General features: G+C 40.5%; 1 protein-coding gene across 2 annotated transcripts in view; it reads right to left on the reverse strand.

Annotated features, from left to right (window-relative positions):
• The window catches only part of clip2 (CAP-GLY domain containing linker protein 2), a 43,805-nt gene that overhangs the window by 10,676 nt on the left and 7,338 nt on the right, over nucleotides 1-25,791 (reverse strand). Inside the window, exons 3-13 of one of the 2 annotated variants that reach the window (XM_078266164.1) lie at nucleotides 19,894-20,405; nucleotides 13,876-14,000; nucleotides 13,308-13,521; nucleotides 10,604-10,801; nucleotides 10,374-10,477; nucleotides 8,949-9,009; nucleotides 4,345-4,395; nucleotides 2,616-2,999; nucleotides 1,436-2,011; nucleotides 1,262-1,319; nucleotides 262-345 (exon numbers count right to left, since the gene is read on the reverse strand). In XM_078266164.1, coding sequence (XP_078122290.1) covers nucleotides 262-345; nucleotides 1,262-1,319; nucleotides 1,436-2,011; nucleotides 2,616-2,999; nucleotides 4,345-4,395; nucleotides 8,949-9,009; nucleotides 10,374-10,477; nucleotides 10,604-10,801; nucleotides 13,308-13,521; nucleotides 13,876-14,000; nucleotides 19,894-20,405 — 2,367 coding nt within the window. The remainder of the gene's footprint in view (nucleotides 1-261; nucleotides 346-1,261; nucleotides 1,320-1,435; nucleotides 2,012-2,615; nucleotides 3,000-4,344; nucleotides 4,396-8,948; nucleotides 9,010-10,373; nucleotides 10,478-10,603; nucleotides 10,802-13,307; nucleotides 13,522-13,875; nucleotides 14,001-19,893; nucleotides 20,406-25,791) is intronic. The other variant, XM_078266165.1, reaches the window with a different exon arrangement.

A 25,791-nucleotide genomic window follows, 5' to 3' on the forward strand; every position in this document is an offset into this window, starting at 1 on the left:
ATTTCCAAACCAAAACCCAAATTGGCTGATGAGGAAATGCTTTAGCCCATTGCAAACATTACCGGTTTACCGATGCCATTTCTCTACAGGCTACACAAAAATTACAGTTTTTCTTTGCACTGCTATTGCGTGTGAAAAGACATAAGGTTTCTTTTTTTCTTTTATGTATTTTTTGTCATGAAAAACCTTAGAGAAAAAGACATAAGAGCTTGGAAAAGGCCACTGACTGCTCTTGGACATGCTCTGGAAGATAACATTTACCTCCCATCTGGGACTTGAGGACTTCAACCTGGGAAGTGAGAGTCGAGACCTCTTTCTCCCTTTTCAACAACTTCTCCATTGTTTCTGAACAAAAACAAAAACAACAGTTAGTGCAATGCTCTTGCTTGGAGAATGCAATGTTCAAGTGCACTGACTCAGGCTCTTGGGCAATTTAACAAAGTCGGTAAGGGGCATGCTGTAGGTTTAAAGTTACAAATTATTTCCTAATGTTACTGCAGGATATCATAAAATCTTATGACAACATGATATGTGGTGGACAGAACTTCTTTTGGGCCGAGGGACTGTGATTTCTGTGGTGATTTCAGCCATTAGACCATGAACATTACGTTTGATTTATGAAATAGAGATTAAAGCTTGTGGAGTCTTTATTCCAAATGCTTTGGTTTCCCTTAAAAAAAAAAAGTTGGGAAATACGGTTATATCCTAAAGCTTGGTGATGAACATGTTGAATCTTGTTTGTTTAATCCATACAAAATAAAACAATGAAAAGGAATTTGCTGTTTTAAAGGGGTTATGTACCAGACTATTTCCTGGCCAAGCACAGTAACTTCCTGGAATCAGAGCTGTTTGCCTGACAAATGAGACATTAAGACAGGGTCAGGCTAGCCGTTTTCCCCTGTTTCTGGTCTTGTTTCTAAGCTAAGGTAACCTGTAGCCTTATATTGAACAGACGGATATGAAAGTGATACAGATTTTCACAAAATGCGCCAGAACGTGAATAACATACTTCTTAAAATGTCAAACGTTTCCTTCAAGGAAATCCAAGAAATAGTCCAGGCTCAAACAGAATAGTGCATTTTTTTCCATTCTTCACATGCATTATCATTATCATCAGAAACTATATGTAAAATCTATACTGAAAAGCGGTTTTAATTCTTCTTCAACACACATAATAGTATCCATTAGTTTTTTTGATATTATATGAATGGTTTGTTTTTATGAAATTGTACTTAGTATTAAAATAGATGGACATTGATACCTTCGATATTCTGTTTCAGCTTCATCTTCTCATCTGAAATTTCATTATCCTCTATCACCTGGAAAAGGATACAGTAAGTTAAGAGTTGGACTTAAAATCAAAGCAATGACAACATATCAATAATTGGTACTGGCTTTCTGACTTGTTACTCATCAGTTCTCCTCAGCCACTCACATTTGCATCATGGGATGTGTAGCGGTCTGACTGGATGGCCTGGAGCTGGTTCGCCGTCACCCTCAGCTTCTCCTCCAGCTTCTGGATCTCCTCTTGGCTCTCCGCCTGGGCCTTCTGCAGAGCCTGATAGTCCGTCATCTTCTTCTCTGACAGCTCCAGTCTCTCTCTCAGCTCCTCTGTGCTTTGGTCCTGCTCCGTCTGAAGCTTCTCCATTTCCGCCAGCCGCTGCTCTGCCTTCTGTAGCTTCTCGGTAGCCTCCTCCAGGGCCTGCTTGCCGCCTTTGGTGTGTACCTCGGCCCTCCACGTCTGGCTGCCCTCGGCCAGCTGGTCTTTGGCCTCCTGAAGACGAGTGCAGAGGTCTTCGCGTTCCATGGTCAGAATGGCGGCTTCGATCTTATGTTTGGCCTTGAGATTCTCCATCTCCAGCTGGTGCTCCGTCTTCAGGCTCTCCAGAGCGGCTCTCAGCTCCTGGGCGTCCTGCTCCGTGCCTGCTGGAGTAGGACGATCACCACTCAATGAGGCCTTCAGTTCCTCCAAGGAACGCTGGTGGTCAATTACTAAACTGTCAAATTTAACCTGCAGAGGGGAAGTGAGAAGAATTATTAGATTATACTGGTTGTAGTACTTGGGAAACCATTCATTCCATTATTGTTATCCTTGCTTTTCAAGTTTGCTATGCTTTTCCGCAAATTTTGTTGGAAACACTGAAACATTACATTGCTCACAGAATATTTCAGCATGGAAATCATCAAATTTGAACAGAGTCATCAAAACGTATTGCTCTAATAACATCACGTATATAGTGCCACCTCGTCGCGTTTATTTATCTTGTTATATTTTACTATTTCAATTTTCTATTTTGTTGTCATTTTCTATTTGACTATTTCAATTTTCCATGTTGAGGTTATTTTATATTTTACTATTTCATTTTTCTATTTCTGTTTGTCTGAGATTTAACATATAGTCATATTGAGAGCTACTAAACTGTGTTTAGCTGTTGAAAACAATGACAACAAAGATCTGTTCTATTCTCTCTGCCTTTAAACCTCTTACCAGTTCAGCATACTGTACATACTTTCATGACTGAGTGATTCACAGAGCTCCACTGAAGTGACCCTACTGCTTTTGCTAAAGTTATTTGAACAGTTCGCATTGGGTTAAAACAAATATTACAGAATACCTTCCAGGTGTCCATCATTTCCATGTTTTCCTTGTTGGCCTGTTGGACTTTCTGCTTCATCCTACTGACCTCCTGGCTCTTGTCCTCCACCACTGCCTTCAGCGAGTCTATCTCCTGCTTGCTCGCTGCTAATGCCGCCTCGTACTTCTCTTTAAGCTCGCTGCTCTCCTTGTGGTGCTCGCGACCCGCCAACACCAGCTGCGTGCGAAGGGCGAGGGCCTCCGGCTGGGTGTCGGACCCCGGGGCGTCGTCGCTGTCGGTGGCTTGCTGCGAGCTTGTGTCAGATCCTCGGAGTTTGGCCTGGAGGTTCTCCAACTCAGCCCTCCTGAGGCTGAGCTCCTCCTCCAGCAGCATGATACGACTATGCTCTTCAACTGTGGTTTGCTGAAAGAGAAATAAAACAACATCCATCACTGCTACTGAAAGTTTTCTTTTCTGGTGATTACCATAGCAGAAAGATGTCAGCCTTTCAACAGAATGACATTATGAAGGTAACAGGTGACTCTGCAACTGAACAATGTCATTCCAAAGAAAAGGGGACACTGACTTTCAGAGCAGAAATCAGAGGGAGACCCCTGAAGACCCTTGCAAGGATTAGAGACAGTCAAGTGCATTCCAGTGAATATAAAAGGTACAAATAAATAACATTAAGCATGTGGACAGTGACAAACATTTTGGCTCCTTGGTGTACTCCTTAGATACAAGATGATACAAAGACTGACTGTACTCCTAGTACCCAGATTTCAGAGTGCACTTAAGTGCTTAATGGGTTTTAAATCAGAAACACTTAACCCCCCTAAAACTACAAACTGTCCATTTTTACTTTTTCGGTTTGTACGTGTTCATTTGTGACCATTAGAGGAGCTGGTAGGCGCCCAGAAAACCGATTTGTTTGGGACAGGACTGCTTCTGGTGTGAGAGACACAACGAAGTCGCTGTCGAGCTCAGAGCATTGGAGCCGACAGCTGTATAATGCACAGGATGATGGGGATTGTCCGCTCTTGCAACATGAATGTAACGGAGGCACTCAATATTATCTATGATCTTTGTGACAGTTCACTTACCACGTTCGGTTTGGGGGGGGGGTTGCATTTCCCAAACAGATTAAAAAGTCCAAACAAACTATTATCCTCATTTTATGATACTGCTGTCCCCATATTAAAGTTGGCAGGCGATCATTCGTTGTATCATTTTCACCCAAAGACATAAAACCAAGGGGTCAATGTGTCACTGTCCAAATATTTGTCAAGCTCACTGTATATGCAAAGAAGTGGAAGATGAGAGCACAGCCATTCTCTGACCATCTAGAAGCAGCCAAGCAAACATAATAAAGCCAGCAGCAAACCTCCACACAGTGACACCGCATACACACAACTGCAAACATCCTCCACACACTTACATCCAAGACAAAAATTAAATAAATAAAAAAGGAGATTAAGAAAGAGGACCTGCTGCACGGTGCACGGATGTTAATTTCAACCATCTGGGAAAAACAATCTACCAGACATCAGAGTTACTCGTTGATTCATATCAAAGAAGTTGCCTGAATAGCATTCAGATTATGGCACATCACACAGGAGTAGAAGAGTAAAAAAGAGAATATGCCAGGTTAATGTCCTCGATAGCATCTGACGTCGATGTCAGCATCTGAAGTCAATTTGAAGTCAAGAATTGAGATAGCTCAGCAGTGGATCAAAGCCAAAACAAGATCAAATTCTTTTTTTTTCACCTTGGTTCTCTTACCCAACCTCAAGGATACTGCGTCATGAGAGCATCTTCCCTGTTGGCAGAAGCAGACCTTACTGCATATAGAAATGTAGCGTTTTGAAAGAGTTTTGTTATCTTTTGATGCCTGAAAATTGAAAGCACAAGCTTGAACGGTTTGATTTGTGATACCATTGTTGTCTATTATTGAAGAGGCTTTCTCTCTGAAGTTCAGCGCTGCATGTCAAAGTGGTGTACACACTCAACCAGTGATGTAAATGGGCACTGCCAAAACGATTTGTCTTGAAACATTCATCTAAGAATCAGTAAAGAATCCCATTAACAATTTAGCCATTTCTCATGTGTTGCTAATTATGTAACTACTAAACTAAACTGCTAAAATGGAAGTACGTCATGAATGTTACATCCCGGCATCTCAAAAATGCAGCTGGCAACTGATCTGAAAGCCACCCTTTAAATAAAAAAGATTAATCGCAATTTAAAATAAAATGAACAGCAGCTACTGCAACAGAAGACGTGTGTGTGTAAAGCTGAAGCAGCTGACGGATGTCTCAGGGGAAGCTCTGGGTCAACAGTGAGGAGCATGGTCAATGCGATTCATGATATGATGGTGTAGGAATGAAGGAGAAGACGGATGAAGTCAGTCTGCATATATGTCTATGTGATAATTTAGTATTATATAAGGTAAAACATAATAATCTATCAGTGGCATGTTGGATATCTGGACTCACTACTGACATTCAGGCTTTTTTTTCTGACTTTATATATATATATATATATATATATATATATATATATATATAGGCTGTCAAACGATTATTTTTTTTTAATCGTGATTAATCACTGAATTTCTATAGTTAATCGCGATTAATTAACAGTTTTTAAGTACATATTAACAATCGAAAGCAATTTTTACCAGTGTATCTTGAGTGGGAATCAAATGAATGCAAAGAAAGTTACTTTATGAACTTGATTTTAAGATTTGTAATTATTTATTTACTGTAAAACAAAAGAAAAATGTGTGACTCTGTCACATCTGTGTTTTTTTCTTTTCTTTTTCTTGCCTTGTATCAGCATTATCACTGTTACTAGTAATACTACTGTCTTATATTACTTATAATTATTACTATTTGTTTGGGTGTTGAGTTATAACTACTGTCTTTATTTCCATTCCTGAGCAATGCAGGGTTGGGTTTGGGGGGGTTAAAAAAATGTTAAAATGGCATGGTCTTTTGTTACACCCTTGTGTTATCACTTCTTTTATAAAAATGTCAATAAAGAAATTGTAAAAATGACGGCATGCAATTTAAAAAAAATTAATCGCATCGCGTCGGCCCTTAATCGCATCATGATTAACGCTTTAACGCTGACAGCCCTAATATATATATATATATATATATATATATATATATATATATATATATATATATATATATATATATATATAAATAAATAACATACCAACATACAATCACCGGCCACTTTGTCAGAGGTACACCTTGCTAGTAACGGGTCGGACCCCCCCTTTTGTCTTCAGAACTGCCTTAATTCTTGGTGTCATAGATTCAACGAGGTGCTGGAAACCTTCCTTAGAGATTTTGGTCCATGTTGACATTATAGCATCACGCAGTTGCTCCAGATTTGTCGGCTGCACATTCACGATGCAAATCTCCCGCTCCACCGCATCCCAAAGGTGCTCTATTGGATTGATATCTGGTGACTGTGAAGGCCATTTGAGTACAGTGAACTCATCGCCATATTTAAGAAAACCAGTTTGAGATGATTCAAGCTTTGTGACACAGTGCTTTATACTGCGGGAAGTAGCCATTAGAAGATGGGTACACTGTTGTGGCGTTACAACGATGCTCAATTGGTACTAAGGGGCCCAAAGTGTGCCAAGTATCCCCAACACCATTACAACACCACCACCCTGAACTTTTGACAAAAGGCAGGATGGATCCATGCTTTTATGTTGTTACGCCAAATGGTTACGCCAAATTCTGACCTTAAAATCTGAATGTGGCAGCAGAAATCGAGACTCATCTGACCAGGCAACGTTTTTCCAATCTTTTGTTGTCCAATTTTGGAGAGCCTGTGCCAATTGCAGCCTCCGTTTCCCTGTTATTAGCTGACAGGAGTTTCACCCGGTGTGGTCTTCTGTGGCTGTAGCCCATCGGCTTCAAAGATCAGCGTTCAGAGATTCTCTTCTGCATACCGCGGTTGTAACAACTAATTACCGTTGCCTTTCTATCAGCTCGAAGCAGTCTGACCATTCTCCTCTGACCTCTGCCATCAACTAGGCATATTGGCCCGAGACCTGTCGCTCCCTGGATGTTTTCTCTTTTTCGGACCATTCTCTGTAAACCCTAGAGATTGTTGTGCGTAAAAATCCCAGTCGATCAGCAGTTTCTGATGCTTGGTTTAAACTTCGTCATGACCAAGTCTACATGCTTCTTCCAAAAAAAAAGAAAAAAAAAAAAGAGATTTCCCCTTAAGTATATCTTAATCTTAATTCACTTGCTGCCACGGGATTGGCTAATTCAACATTTGCGTTAAGGAGCAGTTCAACCGGTGTACCTAATAAAGTGGCCGATGAGTATATCAGACATACTTTAAAAGAACAGGCTGGAAATGTTCTGTATTTTTGTATTTTTTCAGCAAATCATACTAACAAGTGTTATAACAGTATAACAAAATAACAGTAGTGATCTTTTATATGTGTATGTGTATCGATTTTAAATTATTATTCATATATCTGTAGTTTGATTCGATGTAAATTCGGACACCAAAGACAAGGTGGAGTATGACTTGTATGACCTGTGCAGTTTATGAGTTATGTTACTATCAACAAAGAAGCAAACAGGTGCAGAAGCACGCAGGCTACAGGCAGAGGGCTCGTGCTTTTTTTTACCCTCCTCTTCTCTAAGTCTTTCTGAAGCACCTCTGCTCTCGACTTTTCGAGGAGCAGGCTCTGCTCAAGCTGACGGATATGGGCACGTTCCATTTTCCTCTGAGTCTAAAGAAAGAAACAAAGAGAAAGACAGGGAGGAACAAAAGACTGATAGAAAAGAAGAAAACGAAGAAAAGACTCCAAGGGAAAGAGACCAATACAGATCCAAAGGGAATGATAGAGACTGAAAAGAGTCGATCGTATGATGAGGAGAGTTGACGAGGAGAGGCTGGAGATTGAGGTCAGTTAAACTTTAGGCTCTGAGGTGAAGTTCATTTTGCATGTAAGATGTTATTTTTTTTTTTGTATTTTGTACTTGCTCATTTGTGTTAATGTTCCTTAAAAAAAAAAACCTCACATAACAAAAAAACACATCAATGAGCCACACTGTTGTTCTTTCAATTACAAAACCACGGGCAGTGTAGTTTATATTGATTCAAACCCACATACACCATCCTGCTGCTGTAAATACTCATTACAGCACAAAATGTGTATTAATCCACGGCTGAAAATAGTCCCCAATAAATGTCCGATTTACTCCTGTTTGAGTCACATTGTTACTAAAAGAAACTACAGTGCTCTTCTTCTCTATAATATAATTCATGCTTTTTTTTTTTATTTGAAGTATATATTTGTAACCATTTTTTAAAAGATTTTAGTCTTTGATAGGAATCTTGCAAGCTTGAGGCTGAGTGCTACAGACAAGGTAGGGAAGTCAGAAAGCGTCGTCTTTTTGTGTGACTTGTTTACAACAAATAAATTATAAAAACATCACCAGTCTAATCCGTTATCAGTCCAGCCTACTGTGTTTTATCCACATCCTTGTTTAAAAGATGGCTTCCATGCAGTGTTGGAACATGTTGCTCTATTATAAAGAAGGCAAAAGCTGTAGTTGTAGTAAAGTTTAAAAAAAAAAAAAAAATCATCTGTATTCTCAAATAGTCTTTTGCCTTTTTTTCTAAAGAAATAAAATACTTGACTGCGCAATGACAAATGTGTTTCTCGGTGTATATATTATATATTTGGAGGCTAAATGCAGGGAAAGCCAAGAGCATATTTGAAGTGAACAAATTCCATTCACCTTACATTCAGGCTCTTTCTCAAGGGACATACAGGAGAGAGGACAGATAGCTGTACCTTATCTAATGGAATTCAGACTTCAGCTCTGCATAACTTAAAATGAGGTGCAAGTAACACCATCATTGAAGTCAGCCATTTATTCATGGTTTTTAAATCCTCGCATTTTTTTTGCTTGACTTTTGCCCTCAAAACATGCTGCCACTGAAAGCCACTGCTCTCCTTTCATGAAAAGATCTGTATTGCTGGGGTAAGCCTAGTGACTGGGGAAGCTGTCACAGTTGAGAGGGGTTCAAGTCCAGATCATCCTCTCATGAAACCCATTTAAAACTAAATTCAATTAAAATTACATTTTTTATGTGGTATACAGAAAACGTTGAGGTGCACACATTTGCTTTTGTGCATCCAAGCCATCCTCCCAAAGACATTATCATCTTTACTGGATGTTTGAACCCCTTATAGTCTTTCTTTTACCTTCTCAGGTCCCACAATATTAAAGGATACACTGTATTTTAGCATGAGGAAGCACATATATTCCATTACTGATACAGTTTATAGGTATAAATAAAGCTGATAAATACCTCCAGGTCTCCCTTGGTGATGGATTCCTCCTCTACTCTGAACTGGAGGTCCTCCACTTTCCTGTTAAACAAAAAGGTTGTGCGAGATGTGGCACAGAGGATGAAAACGTCAAAGCATCATGGACTGTTAAATCACTAAGAATAATAAGACTGTGCGTAAACATGGTTTACGCACAATGGTTTCTAAACCTCACATTTCACACTGTCTTGTGATCCGTCTGTTTTTGTAGAAATCACAACTTTTGTCCCAACAGTCATGAGAGAAAACGTAACTGTCGGCATTAACCTTATCTGCTTCTTTGCTTTTTTTTTTTAACGAGAGCGAGATTAGAAGATGGATAAATCAGTTCTGTGCATTAAGTATGGAGCTGAAGCAAGGACCGGTTTTTGGCTCTATCATAAGTGAAAAAACAAACCCACCAATAACTCTATAACTGTCTCGTGTACACAATGGATCTCATTTGTTTAATCCGTACACGAACAGAAATGTAAAAACGCGACAATTTATCCCCCCACCTAGTACTTCTGTGTAGCCTCGCTGGGTATTGCACATATCAAGATATGTGTTCATTAATTAGCTTTAGAGGTGTTGCTTGGCTTTTTTCACTTTGGACAGAGCCCCGACTGGCTGTTTTCCCCTGTTTCCAGTTTGTATGCTAAGCTAGGCTAACCATGTCCTTACTCTAGCTCTGTACATAATGCACCCACATGAGATTCATACCAATCTTCTAATCTCACTCAGAAAGAATACAAATAAGTTTATTTCCCAAGATGTTGAACTATTTCTTTACAGGAATATTTCACCCCCAAAATGATCGTTTGTTTATTTATTCCTCACCCACGTGAATTCTTAAAGAGAACTTTTGTCGCATGCCTCAATGGTGAATTAAAAATCCCAATACGGAGAACATTCTTGTTAAATTGAAGCAGGGGGCCATGTTTAACAACAGCGAAACTATCAAAACATCCGTTTACAAATTCTCAAACAACTCGTGCAGTATAATCCAAATCTCGTTTATCCAGTCGTATGCTCAGTACTTCCCAGACACGTGCGTTTTCTTATGCACAGACACAAGTTGATATGCAAATGATCATTCTGGGGGTGAAGTATTCCTTTAAGAGACATTCTAGAGACACTACAGTGGAATTAATTCATTAATGAAGTCTAAAGAGAGATCAACATTTCAGACAAAATCTTTTGTTTTCAAATAATGATAATGTAAAAATGTGATGATGCGTAAAACCAAGTTTGAAGTACAAGATGAGAGGAACAAACGTAAAATTCAATGTACGATGATTTGAAATGATATTTTTGTAAAGGCCTGTGGACACTTCAACATATAACACAGAACAATGACTCGCATTTAGATTTATGTACCAGCACTGTTGCATGAGAGAGTGAAAGTAGCACAACTCTGTCATTACCTTTTCTCTTCTTCGAGCTGATTGGACAGTTCCAGTTTATCTTTCTGTGTGCTGGCCAACATGGCTTTGATTTGCTGGAGGGTGCTCTCATTCTCCGTTACGTACTGTGGATAGTAAGAAGGAAGGCACTTATGAGACCTACAACCGATTTATTGTTACATAAGTTATTGGGCGGACTGGTGTATGCCCAACACAACAACAGAAATGCAGAAATGTATAATATTGGGTACCTGCATGTGCTGCACCTTGAGGACGCTCAGCTCCTTCTCCACCTCACAGATGTGGCTGGTGGCCTTGGCCATGTCGGCTCGCTCCTGGTCCCTCTCGGCCAGCAGCTGCTCGATGTGCTGCTGCTTCTCCTTCAGGGCTTCCTGGAGCGCGGTGGTGCCCGAGATCTTACGGGCGTAGCGCGAAGATGTCTCGGTCAGCTGAAAAACAGAAAGGACATAAAACATTAAGAAAGTTGAGCAGAATGAAGGGTGTGCGGGAAAGAAAAGAATGCGACGGAACAGGGAGGAAGTGGGAAGAGAGGTTGGACGAAAGGTTTAAAAATGTAGGGAAGTGTGGAGAGACAGGGGCAATCAAAGTGCTAGGAGAGAAAATAATAAGGGTAGGAATGAGTAGGGATTCCTTCAGAACACATCTGGTTGAGATCGATATATCTATTTCTCTTACTGTACATCAACCTCTCTTTTTTCACTGAGCTCATATAATATAGTTGTTTAATGATCACAGGAAAGCAGCTATTCTGTGATCTCGACGGAATATGCATTGCTTCCTTGGGATCTCTATTTAATATTTCATTATTACGTGAAAACATCTAGTCAAAACCAGTTTCACGATTTACAACATGATCATGGAAAAAATGACTCACTAAACCTGACATAACGACTGCTTTCATGTAATCACAGGTTAATTATTATACGATTATGAAAAGGCAAAGCTTGTTATCCCTAAGAAGAAAAAAATATTACAAATACCCAGCCTTCTGTATATGTAGCCTTCTCATCCTGACAAGAGTAAGATCTTGTGTAAAACTGAAGTGAACTTAGACATAAACATTGTAAACTTTTTCTTTCTTTTTTAAGATTATTTTTTTGGCATTTTTAGTCCTTTATTTGACAGGACAGATGAAGACATGAAAGGGGAGAGAGAGGGGGAATGACATGCAGCAAACGGCCGCAGGAGACGCAACGAGGACTAAACCTCTATATATGGGCGCCTGCTCTACCAACTGAGAAGAGAGGGAGAAATCCGCGTAGGGAGGTTGGTCGGGGTGCTGGATGGGTAAAACACAGGACTTTCACACAGGAGAGTGGGGATTGCGTCCCGCGTGTGAGGTTTCCTTCGTTTTCTGCGTGTGTTGTTTCTTTACCACGTTTTTCTTTTCCTAAACCCAACCCAGTTCTTCTTTTCCTAATTCCAACCGGTTTTTCTTTTCCCCCCACGTGTGACGTTAAAACCAACCGTAGCCTCGCGATAACACGTAGCCTCGTGATAACACGCCATGTGGCTTTAGAAAGTGGCGTGTATGTTTACGCTGTGATACAGTAGACTGCCGTCTGCTGTATACAGCGTAGATATACACGCGGATAGCTCAAAATGCATACAGATAACACGCCACTTGGCTTTAGGAAAGTGACGTGTATATTTACACAAAGTCATGATGTCACGTTGCTTCTAAAATATTAAGTCCTGAAAGATGCAGCATTTCCTTTGACCACTAGAGTGTGCTCTTTGAAAGGATTCCTGCCTGTGATCAGTTCAATTCAGAATAATACTGATAATGGAGTTTTCTTCAACAAGGGCATTCTAGTTGAAAACCAAAGTAGTTGTTAGTGATACTATATTGTACATAAAATCATTAACATGTCACAAATAACCCTGCATTCTTTTGTCTGCAGCATTTCTGATAAAGAAACATTGAAGACCCTAACAGCTGAAATGTCAAACACATGGTTACTGGATGTTGCAAAGGTCATGAATTCTTGCTTTTGTGTGGACACATCTATTATGTACTACAGCAAGGACTGCAGAAAAAAGTCATTTATACTTTTATGGATGCTATGAATATTTCACTGCCAATAATGCAGCGACTGACTGAGGTTTTAACACTGCGTTCATGTGTGGTATAAGAAGTTTCTGTAGGGACAGAGCATACTTTCCTAACATTTAACAACATGAACGTGGTACACCAAAGATCTTTGTAAATAACAGTGAATAGTTTGTGCAGGGTGATCAGCTTGACAATTCAGAATGGCTGCTTGCAGCGCCGTCTGACACTGGTGCCAACAATTAAGTAAGTAAAGGCAAGGGTTCTCCATCCAAGATCCGGCTTGCAACCAGAAGCTAAAATCAATGTGAGATACCCTGATGTTCCATTCATTTTAGTTTGTTGCCAACCATTCCTGAAGTTATTAGTCTTAAAAGACACTAACAGGCGATTTCACAAAAGGATTGTGTGGCTTTTGCGGCCGCTAAACCTGCACAAATAAGACAAAAACAAACTATCTCTGTCTGGTACGGAAAGTCTCAAATCGCAGGTCCCTGCAGAAATTAGTGGAAACTGCGGAAAGGTGTCTTTCTCCCTACCATAGCTGACATCTACCTCAATTTCCCTGAAATTCTATGGTATTGTGCCTTGTAACTCTGTATTGAAATTTTGTAAAATATAGTTTACTTACTCCCCTATTTACTTTAAAGGAATACTTTCTACTATACTACTATCTGCTTTATTGGAGAGAGTTAGATGAGAACATTGACACCACTCTAATGTCTGACAGTGGTATCAGTCTTCTCATCTAACTCTCTGCAAGAAAGTGAGCAAGTGTAATTCCCAAACTGTCAAACAATTCCTTTAAGCAGCAACATTACACTGTATGAACAGCCCCTTTTCTCTTAGTACGTATTTGAGGCACACTGCCGTCATCTTACCAGCCCAGTTCGGCTCGGTCGTCCACCCACGGAGGAGGCCACCGAGCTGACTGAACTGATGGAGGAGCTGCTGGGGCTGTGGGCCAGAGAGGAAACCCCCATGGCCATCCGTTTGCTCTTCTTAGCCTTGGCCGGGCTGGTGGAAGGGAAGCCGATGCGGATGACCTTGTGGATCGGCGCAAACAGGCCAAACTTGTGAAGACACTGAAAGTACCTGCAGGGAGAGGGGCATGAGGTTAGGGATTTTGTATTAATGCTATTTAAAACATTTCCCATTACTGGAGGTGAGCAAATGCAAACCCTACATTTAATAAATATGAAGCATAAAAAATGCCAGACCAACAGTGCAGACCAGCTCTGGGCTAACGGGTCAGACAGTGTAATTTCATGGACAAACAGATGATAGAACAAAGAACAAACAACTGAACAGATGGAGCCACAGTCTTCCCCTCAATTTCCCTTTAGGGGACAAAGCAAAGGAATTTGGGGAGCTTGATGCATACATAGTGTGTGTGTGTGTGTGTGTGTGTGTGTGTGTGTGTGTGTGTGTGTGTGTGTGTGTGTCTACCTTGTACCAGCCACTGCACCATCATTCTTCCCCAGGGGCTCATCCAGCTCGACCCCACACCATTCACCCTTGGCGAAGTCTGTCTCTCCCATGTAGCGTATGACTCCCATCTTAGAGCCTCCCACCTACAACAGAGTAAAAGGTCTTTCAATTATAAAAACAACATGCAGAAAGAAAGACAGTTCAGGAAGTGATTGTGGAAGAAGTACCACTGCTGGTTATTACGTGTCTTAATAAACCTTAATATAGTTTATTTAGATGGAATAAACATGGTTAAACAAAGAGTTTGTCATTTTGTTAAATGCGCTTCTTCGCTTTCTGGAAAAGAGATGAGATCAACATCACTTTAATATCTGTATGGTAATCTATATCCATGACGTTCTACTTCCGGGATTGCTCCGTTGCTGCCGGGAATTCCGCCGTATGTCCTTCTTTTCGGCCGGAGGTCCGTTACCTTCCCTTTTGTTTGTGTTGGAATTTTCCGGAACTCCGGTCGATTTAGATCTCTGCAGGGTAAATCCAGACAGCTAGCTAGACTATCTGTCCAATCTGAGTTCTCTCGCACGACAAAAACAACTTTTGAACGTACACATGTTCCACCAAAACAAGTTCCTTCCCGAGGCTATTTTGCAGCGGCGCTGTGGCTCCGTGCGACGATTGTGATTGGTTTAAAGCCATGTCAATAAACCAGAGTACGTTTTTCTCCCATCCCAGAATGCTGTGTGGACTAGCAATGCGAAGACAATGGAACGTCTGGCAATGCGAGACTATCTATATAGTTAACATGAAACTACAGCTAGCAGCCGGTTAGCTTAGCTTGTCTTAGCTTAGCACGAAAACTGGAAACAGGGGGTAACAGCTAGCCTGTTACTGCTCCCATCTAAGATATAGTCCAGCACACAACCCCCAATAAAACCTCCTTTTTGCACATCAGTTTTTGTGTTGGTATTTGTTAACATTCGACAAAGGCAAGCTCGTCGTCTCCCTGTTTCCAGTATTTGTGCTAAGCTAAGATAACCAGCTAGTGCCTGTAGTCTTATATTTAACCGAGAGATATGAGAATGATGTTGATTCTCTCATCTAACTCTCCCCCCAAAATGTTATAGCATTAGCATACTATTTCTCCAGGGCTGTGTATGAAATCACTACCTCGTTTATTTCTCCCAGTATAATACACACTCAGTATACAGACGCAATAAATGATATTTCAGACACTTGTGCTGCCCTACAAAGGCAGAGAGCAGTAACTACAGATAAAAAGTTTAAGTTGTAATGCCTTAACTTTTTAGGTTTTAAGGAATGTGAACTATGACTGAAGGGGAAATCATTTTCCCTTGGCGACATATCTAGGGTGCCACATAGCCACATCTTACAGCATTGTGCTTCCCAGTCAGGAACACTGGTTTCCTGTTAGTTAGAAATCCACGCCCACTGCCCCTGGGGTCAGCCAACATGCAAAACTGACTAGTACAGCTGCTGAATGTCTTTCACACATGGTGACCACATGTATGAGACACAAAAGCTCATTGACATGTACAAACATCCCACTGGTCACAATATCCTTAAATGTCTAAGAGAAACATCTATTATAACAGAAATACAATACCAATCCAAGGACATCACACTACAGCCAGAACACACAAGCTTTACATTTGACTTCACTGATCACTTGTTCAAATTGTGTTTTCCTCCAAAGAACATTGTGTCCTTCTTTGATTCATTTTTTTTGTCTTGTTTCATCAATTTCCAAAACCAACACAAATATTAAATTTACAATTACGTAACAATAAAAAGCCGCAAAACTTCACACTTGAAAATCGCAGGCCACTTGTTGACTTATCATTAAAGCTCTACTTTTATCACCAGCATCTCTACCTGTAACAGGGTGTTCAGCAGCAGTCAAATTAATATGCACAGAATGTACACAATGTGGGAAAGTCCACAGAGCAGAGCTTTTTTCCATACAATAAACATTTAATAATTCTAAACATCCATTTAACATATGAACCATGACCTTCCAAAACTAGAATTACTGCCTCATGGTTGTATGCCTCCGCCAACCAGTCAAGTTGCAGTTTCCACACACACACACACACACACACACACACACACACATTTACTGTATATAAACAATCTTTTTTACAACAACAATTCAGTAACCAACCAAATGTCTCCCCTTCTGTTTCTGAGTTATGGCGTTGAATAATGGCAAGAAAAGTGTTTTTGCAGGACATTATGATGTCACTGTGAAGTTGACCTTTGACCTTATGGGTATAAAATGTCAATTCATTATCTTATCCTACTAGACCGTTGCAGTTGCTAGTAGCCAAGGAGGACACGGAGGACAAAAAAAAACATGATGGACTCTTCAGAAGAGGTAATTATTAGTGCTGTCAGTTAAACACGTTATTAACCCATTTTAACAGCATCAATTTTTTTTAATCGCGAGATTAACGTTCTTTTTGTCCTAGAAAACTTTGTAGTTTTTTTTCACATGCTGTTGCAACAACTAGTAATGTTAGAAAAACTACAACACCACACCAGATCTAGCTACAGGCGGCACACACTTCTTTGGGCTTGCGAGCCGGTCAAAGAGTAGTAGGCTAACGTTACGTTTTGAGTGGATGGCGAGCGTGAGACGAAATGGATGCCAATTAGATTCTGAATGGAACGTTTACTTTTAAAAAGTTGCCAAATGGTTCCATTGACAAGACCAAAGTGACCTGTGTGTTTTGTCGTTGTGAACTGAGCTATCATCGCAGCACGTCCAGTCTGAAATACCACTTGATGGCCAAGCACAATAATGGGACAAAAAGCAATCAAGGGACATCTAGAATAGATAAAAATGTGCGATTAATTGCGAGTTAACTATGACATTAATGCAATTAAATATTTTAATCGTTTGACAGCACTAGTAATTATCTTTAACTATCTATTTATCTCTATCTAAGTCACCGGACAACACAATCTTCTGAACATAGCCATACTGATAAATACAGAGAGAGTTGTGTGGAGCCGATAGTCTTAATTAGCTTTGTAGCAACTCATTTGGCAATGGCTTGAATGTAACGGACGTTCATTAATATCAAATGCACTATAGCTTTAAGTCCAAGTGGACGTTGGTGCCAAATGTAAAGAAATTCCCTCAAGGCATTCCCGAGATATTGCGTTCATGAGAATAGGACGAACAGAGAGACAGGCAACCCAAAAACATAATGCCTCTGGCTACGGCTGTCGCCAGCACAGAGGCATAAAAAGGCCCCATATATAAATACATACTCCTCACTACTGGATTTAGTGGCGCATGGAACTGACGACAAGGACAAAAAAGGGTATGGTGAGTCACTCTTCATCTTTCTATTGTCAAATTAATATTCCACTCCTCTGACTTTGTCCATCTCCTAAACCACTGAGGCCAAATAAGAAGAAGTAGTGTGGTGTCAAAGGACATTAAACTGAGATGGTTGGCCATCAGCATGACTGTGTGATGTCTCAGTGACTCAGCGTCAAAGTGCCAGCAGTGCTAAGACAGCCAGTCAGCACAAGCCCCATCTTGGCTTCTGCTAGCCTAAGAACATTATACCTGCTTAACATTAGCATGTTAGCACTGTCATTGTGAGCCTGTTAGCATGTAGCTCAAAGCACCGCTGTGTCTCAGTACACCCTCACAGAGCCACTAGCATCAATGTAGACTCTTGGTCTTGTTACTTAGAAAAAAGCATATTATTGTAAGTGAATGAGCATATAATGAAACAGGATAAGCCTGTAAAATCCTAGTTGGTTGTTAACATGGTTGTTTATACGGCTCATACCACATGAAATCAGATTTGGAAAGGAGACATTTATTCTTATTCTAAGTTCTAAGTTTAATAAAGTCATTTAGACTCCATTTACACCCAAATGATGCTACTTAAACCGTGGTATGTTTGTGTTATGTGACAATTTCATTGACTAGCGGCCATTGGAGTGGCTTTCAAACTATCCAAATAAACATCAGTCACATTGCATGCAGCCACTCTGAAAGGGAACTCTCATTTAACCTTTACCAAACTCTACAGTAGCAGAGAGAGACAGCCTCTGGTGAAATACTAAAGCCAGCAGAGGAGAGGCAGTTCTGTGCTTCCTGTGGGTACTCAAGACATCAAGGGTGCCAAGGCAAATGGAGACAGTCATCATGTGTTTAGCCTCTGAGGTTGTCTCTCTGTGGGGAAACATTTCTGCAGTTAAAAATATTCTGAGTACCTCTTTAGGCAATGTCTAGATGGCTGCTATTTAGTCAATGACACACAAACATTGCCAAAGTTTGACCTTAGGTCAAGATAACTTCTCTGCAAGAAAACAGGACTGTGGTGCCAAAGATGCCTCCAGTTCAACTAAATGTGTGAAAACTGTGTATCCTAAGCTTGCTACTATCACATCATTTAATACCAAGTGAAGGAAAATTGTCTTTGCTTTACGTCCACAATGCGTAATCTGAGTTTCACACTGTGCTCGTTTCACAAAATTTTGGAGGCAGTGTTTCATTTCCAACAGCAGAGGAGGGGCGTGACACAACTGGATGGCAGCATATCCAAGCCATCGCAGTGAGATAGATTACACGGGAGAGGCTTAGGAAATAGATGGATTCAGTGATCAATGTGTCAGCAGTGGTCTCTCCTCTCTTAAGTGCTGAAAGTAATCCGGAGTGATTTACGATATTGACCAGGAGGAAGGCTTCTCGAGCTCCCAGTTTCAAACTGCACAGGATCTGATGTAACTATCCCCTGTGCCCATCAGTAAATGGAAAGCAATGTGACCCAGGGCCAATAATTCCATGAAGTGAACATTGTACACTAATAGGGGTCAATAAGAAAATATGCAAAATGCAGATAGAAATGTTCTTCCCGCAGAGGTTTACTTTGACATTTATTTCTTTTGTTGGGTAAGGGTAGACTAAAGGATAAAAGGTACCATGGATGAAGGCTGCATTCTAGTCATAGGCAGAATAAGGAAAAGCAGAACGTTCCTGTGGGGATCAACCACGTATCACATTACACTGCATTAATCCATCTTTATTGAGGGCTTCATAACACTGTAATAAGCCATCCACTGGGACTCTCACCTAATTACTTTCATCTCCTATGGATTTTGTTAGTCTCAAATATTTATAGAAAATCAAATTAAAGAGGACCTATTATGCCGTTCCTTATCATATCATATATGTATATAATGTTACAATGTCAGATGTTCATAATTAAACCTGCTCAAAGCTTAAAATAATGAGGTAAACACATGTTAAAGAAATCCCTGTCAGCAAAACCTCAGATTTCAGACCATTCTGAACACTCCGCTTCCAACTGTTTTCGAGTCTCAGCTCAAGCTGATGTCAACCCATGCCCGATTTCTCAGCTTTTTCGGGAGGCGGGCTTAAAGACACAGGCGCTCCCACAGAGCATCTCAGACAGAGGGTGAATACAGGTGCAGCAGCCATGGGCAGTATGAGAAAAATATAATAATAATGTTTTTTCAACATTAAAGCATGTAAACATGTTCTAGTAGAAACACAAAATACAAAAATGAACCTGAAAATGAGCATAATAGGTCCACTTTCAAACAGATTAAATTGTATTTGTCAGATTGGCACGAATAGTGAAATTATTGATATTTAATCCTTCACTTTTTGTCGCAGACTCGTTGAGAAGATCAATACCACTCTAATGTTTGTGAAGTATGAGGGTAAAGCCAGCAGCCGGTTAGCTTAGCTTAGCATAAAGACTAGGAAACAGGGAGAAACAGCATACCTGCACAGGATAAGCACATATAGACAGTGACAGACGGATGATACTCAAGGTTTCCATCACGGCACATGCGTAAATTTCCATGACTTTCCCACAAGCGTCAGTTGTGAGAAACGTTTTATTTTAACTTCTCAGATTGTAGAAGTTGGGAATTACATTTTTTAAATTCAATGATGAAATCGCATCACGAGAGGAAACCCTGTCTAACAAACCATTTGTCATGCAACACAGAATTACTCACCAAAACTCGATCTCCAACTCGAAGATCCTTATCCCCACCTTTCTTAACCGAACCGCTGTCAGACATGTTGGACCCCGACTCGTTGCCTGTTTTCACTGCGCTGTTGAGCAGTGCCAGGCCCTCTCTCAGTGGCACCACCACCCGCTGGCCATGGGGGGCGCCATTGCCGCCCTGCTGAGTCAGATTCTGGGCAGAGAGCGAGTCAGTGGAGTGGCTGTCACTTCCCTCTCCGACTGGCTGTGGGGTGAGCTTCGAGGGTCGCGTGAAGATGCCCTGGAGGGGCTGGCACTCAAAGTAGCGCACGCCGCCCACTGAGCCGTCATTTTTGCCAACGAGGTCATTCAGTATCACGCCTGCCCACTGTCCCGGGGCAAACTGGGTCTCCCCTAGGTAGGCAATAACTCCTAGTTTGACACCGTTGACCCAGACCTGTTCACCCACTGTGTAATCCCCCAAAACCTCGTCGCCCTCTTCAGAGATTTTAGTTGGTGTGGTGGGCTTGAGTGGAGCGTCTAGAGAAAAAGAAAAACATTACATATTATATTAAATGTTGTAGAGCAGGAAAAGGTTTCATATAACAAAAGCAACAAAAGCAGGTAAGCGTAGAAAAAAACATGAACATTACTGAAATCAAACTAATGTAGTAAAACGTGCATGGAAATTATCAGTATGTCTTATTGTAATCACATTCTCTTCACTAAAACATTTCTTATTGGAGGGTCAAGTAGTAAACACTACATACATTGTGAGATCATCCTCATTCAAGGTCCAGCAGAATTGCCTTTACACTATTCATCCTGTTTGACCGTGGCATGCCGGCAAAAAGAAAACTGCTTGTGAGGCAGCATCCAGCACAACAGTGCAGTTTGTGCAAGATTAGGCGTTTCTCTAATTCCTCCTGAAAAGTGGGTCAGAGAAACGGTATCTGTAATGTGCTGGTGAATAACCCGGCCATGCAGCCCTGTGATATCGCCTGTTTGACATGCATAGATGAGCTGGTTCTCTGTTTCTTTCCACAGCAGCCTGTAAACTGAGCAGGGCACCATTAGCACGCGGTCTACTGCACTGCACTGCCAGTAAAAGTCTGTGTTTATCTGTGGTGTGTGTGTGTGTGTGTGTGTGTGTGTGTGTGTGCAGGAATAGTTGGTGCCAGGGCTGTCTCTCCGACACCCTGAGAGAGGGCCTGGGGCTTTGTGGGCCCCAATGGTTGTGCTTTATGCCTCAATTGCTCCCATATGTTGTGATGTGAGACACATTCGGCACAATGCGGGTACAACTTCCAAGGGGTTTTGACTTGATGATACAGTTTAAAAGTTTTTAGGAATGTGCTGCTTCCAGTAGAAAGAATAGGGGAAAACTGTTGCTGACAATTTTGCTTCTCATCTTAAAGATGAACTGCACAACTACAGTATGCTGCAGGCTTTTAGGAGAGACATTTGAAAAGGTAGTCCAATTGCTTTTGTCTGAATCAGGTGACATGTTTGTTCGTTGCTGCTGTTCTTGCACTGTTAAACATCATACATATCAACTGACCAAAAGATATTGACAATCTGAACATATTGTGGGAGTATTCAGGTCCCTCATTGATCTGTAATGTGTCAAAATGAATATCGCCCAGAGCAGACTGACATACAGCATTAACATCAGCCATAAGTCACTTTGTGTTTGACCCATATCTGCAGCTGGATTCACAGCTGGATTATGCACTCCATCCAAAGCACCAGAGATGGTTTGTAAATGAAACCTTCCTGCCAACAAGGTAATGGTCCAACATTTTTGCCAGAATTCAGTTAGATTTTTTTGGGGATTTCATTAAAAAATACCCTTAAATAGCAAATATTGAGAATATATTGGAATACTGTAAATCAGTCTTTAGATCAACTTAAAATCCCTGTCTTTCCTCCTCCTAGGTTTACACATCCACACACAAACACATTTGAAATTAAAGGTATAGTTCTGATCTTTTGAAGTGGGGTTATATGAGGTACTTATCCATAGTCAGTGTATCACCTACAGTAGATGGCGGTCGGCACACAGTTTGGAGAAGCAGGGAGGAGCACTGACTGTATTTCCTCTTTTAACCTTTATTCTCATGGACTCTATGTGAATGTTTACCAGATTATTTCAAAGCTGTACTTCTATGAGGACTTTATGTAGATCTTTTACTGACAATACCTTGTTTCTTCCCGACATGAAGCACAATGTAACTAATTTGACAGTTCATTTTTTTCAATCCAGTTTTCTTGTTACTGTACTAGTTCATGTTTTACAATAATTGTTGGTCTAACTCTTGTTTATAGAATCTCATTGCTTTCTTGTTTTTACTAAATATAATTTAATTTCTTGTCCAAATCTTTTTTCTTACAGTTTCTTTTTAAGATTATTATAAAAAAAAAATAAAAAAATAAAAAATAAAAAAATGTGGCATGTTCAGGCCTTTTATTTGATAGGACATGTTAGACATGAAAGGAGAGAGAGAGAGAGAGAGAGAGAGAGGGGGAATGACATGCAGCAAAGGGCCACAGGTCGGAACCGAACCCGCAGCCGCTGCAGCAAGGACTAAGCCTCTGTATATGGGCCCGCTGCTCAAAGGAAATCTGTCATCTTCAACATTTTTCTCTTACTGCACATCTGTGCACAGGTCTGCATGCACAGTGATGGCAGGATAAATTTTTTTTTACACACGATCAACCAATGCAACATGTGATCCTGGCCAGCGTTTCAAACCTGAGCTAACCCATGATTTTGGGTTGCTGAGGCAACAGTAGAGTGAAGGCAAAAGGATCCTCGGCAGAAGGAAGACTGGAAACACAGCCCTTACTTTCACCATTGTGCTTGGCCACCTCCCACCACCATCTGAATCCAACTATTCATCAGCTCTGCACAATGAAACCTCCACAGCTTCGTCTCGGCCCTCCTCCTCCGCCCCCCAATTATCCCCCCATCTCTCCCTACTTTGGTTACACACATACACACACCTCTTTCTTTGGCCTCTTTAACTCTGCCTATTTATGATCATTTCCCACAATGGCTATCATCTTGTTCTTTTTGTTTTAAATTGGACTAATCAAGACTGATATTGTGTTGCTGTCTTCAGCAGTGCTCGTGGCAGCTGTGCAAGGCCGAGCAGCACAGACACTAACAGATGGAGGGGGTTGAGCTTGAAGGGTTTTGACTGTTGGTCACTGTTTTTGACCAAAGTGCCATGTCCTACATTTAAGAGAAAAAATCCAAACCTTTAAGATGTTTCCTATGAGCACAAACAGTTTTTTTGTGGTGTTATTATCTCTTCAAATGACCAATGTATCATTTTGAGGGCAAACCTTCAATATTTGGTTGATTTAGCTTAATGCTGCCAAGTTACAGGATGAGATTTGTCACTTCATAGGCATGAGCTCTGTGTCATTATTTACCTTCTTTGACATTCAGTTAAGGGGTTAGTTACTCTATAACCAGTTAACCTTGCTTTTGGGGTGCAGTGTTTTCTAACAAAGCATGCCATGGCTTTCTTGAAAGAGGACAGAAACCAATGTTTTCAGTAGTTTGGTACTTCAGATAAATAGCTCCACTATTCCGTGAGTGAATTTGCCATTAGTAACATTATTATATGTATAATTATTATATAATTATACATAGACACACACATACATATATATATATATATATATATATATATATATATAAAATATAATAATATTATTAGTAACAAGGACTGTACTGCACTGTATGGTCTTACCTGGTAATCCACCATTTAACAACTGATGTAAAATAACTATTATGGGATCCACCCAAAGGACTGAAAACATCAGATGTGAAAATCAATTGTGGATTTGGGTGTGTCTAATGAGCTTGCTCTCCCTTTAATATCACTGGGTGTGTCAGACCATTGTGAGCAATGCTGCAAATAAAGGAGCAGAACTGAACAACGCAATGTCCATATTGGATTTACAGGACTGTTGCATCACTGTGATGAAGTCCCGTGATTTGGTAGGTATTTAATTTGATCGGTTAGCCGAAAGCAGAGATTTCCTTCTTTTGATTTTTCATGGCCCAAAATTCAGAAAATTCCAATTTAAATCTTGAAATACAATTCAATATGACATGACGACTATATGCATGTCATCTACCTCTAGGCTCTTGCTGTTATTTCCCTGTAAGCTTTCATCTAAAGTTGCTCTGATCAATACATATAACCCCTCATTAAAGAGATAATTTGCTGATTTTAATCCAGCTCTGTGTCATGGCAGTGTTGCCAGTGCGTTTAGATAAACGGTGTGTGTCTTTCCTCCATGGTGCCAATGCACGGAGCTTGAAACAGGTCTGCTGAAATCCACCAGATGCCGCGAAACGCCCACACAAAGATGACACAGAGCTGGATTGAAATGTAAGTATCCCTTTAAGTACAGTACAGCAAACATGTTGATCTTTTTTTTTTATCTTGTTAAAGTTCATAGTAAAGCTGCACTAATCAATATTCTTATACAGAGAAATAAAACCCAACTATACTGTTCCCCTCATCACTATGGAGAGTTTTAGCATCTTTCAGGTCATTGTTTTGGTTTTACAGCTGCAACTTTCTGTCTTAGTTCGATCTCACCGCCCTCAACGCCCCTGTTACCAGCAGGCAGCTGTTTTCACTGAAAAAGTTAAGCTAGCTGGTAAGCATAGTTGAGCATTTAGCCGCTAAAGAGCCAGATGTTTTTCTCAGGAGTTAGTGGAAAACAAAACAGAGCTGAAAGGAGAGTGAATGTTGGAAATTCATCTGGTGGCTGGAAACCAAAATAAATGCTAATTTGCTCAATGTCTACTGGATGTGTAAATAGGCAACTCTTTGCTAACACATTACATCTATATAGGGTGTTAATATCCCAATGATGTGCTTACAGCTTGTTGCTCTGCCATTACATTTTTTTTTTTTTATAAATTAATGCAGGTTTAAAGCACAAATGACACAAAACACACCTGATTGATGGCATTTGAAATGCAGTAAGTGTATACTGTCTGAGGACTGGGTACTCCACAGAGTCAAACAAATGGCAGAAGCTGTATGTCTCCAAAAAGGCCCAGCCTACGACTGTGACTAATATATTCCTGTTGAGAAACCTGCTTCCGTGGTCCCAGGAGACGTGGCATCAGGAGCGGTGGCACAGCTCTGTTATTTTCACATCAAAAGCAGCTAGAAGGAAGGCTCGGATACGTTCCTCTATTCGCTCATTGACAACGGCTTCTTCCAAAGGGTGAAACAGATCTTTAAATTCAGCAAAGTAAACTCTGCCAAATTCCGACACAGTGGCCCCTTCTCACAATCTTCCCAGATAAAACCAACAAACAGAGGGTTGAGATTTGGAGTACGAAGCCAGGTCAGTGTTTAGACTATCTGGGGCAGGAAACTAATCCCTCCATCTACTATCTGAGGCATCAGTATTGTCCCACCGACATCTTATTAGTGTTAATAGCCAACTTGAATTAACAAGAGGGATATAACTGAAAATAATACACCAATCAGGATAATCAGGGGTACAAGGCATCCTCCTATTAAAAACAAGAAGGTTGACTGACTGACCAGCTGACAGAGACACCAGAATTGTCACCTATGAAATTAACTAGTGTTCAAAAAAGGCTCCTGTGTGATCTAGGTGCTCTTTGAGTATTGGACAGACCTGTTCTCAGCTACCCTACATGATTTCTGAAGTACAGATTGATGGACTGCCACAAATTGTAAGGTTTGATTTAAATGTATGGCAAGTGAACATAATTTACAATAAATATATCTGCAATGAATTCATGACTAGGGTTAGGTATCGTTTGGGTTTTTTCCGATACCGGTGCTAAAACGATACTTTTAAAACGGTGCCGGTGCCTAAACGGTGCCTGAACTGAAATATATATATTTATAAT

The sequence above is a fragment of the Sander vitreus genome, chromosome 13 (genome assembly GCF_031162955.1).
Source record: "Sander vitreus isolate 19-12246 chromosome 13, sanVit1, whole genome shotgun sequence".
In the NCBI taxonomy this organism is placed as follows: domain Eukaryota; kingdom Metazoa; phylum Chordata; class Actinopteri; order Perciformes; family Percidae; genus Sander; species Sander vitreus.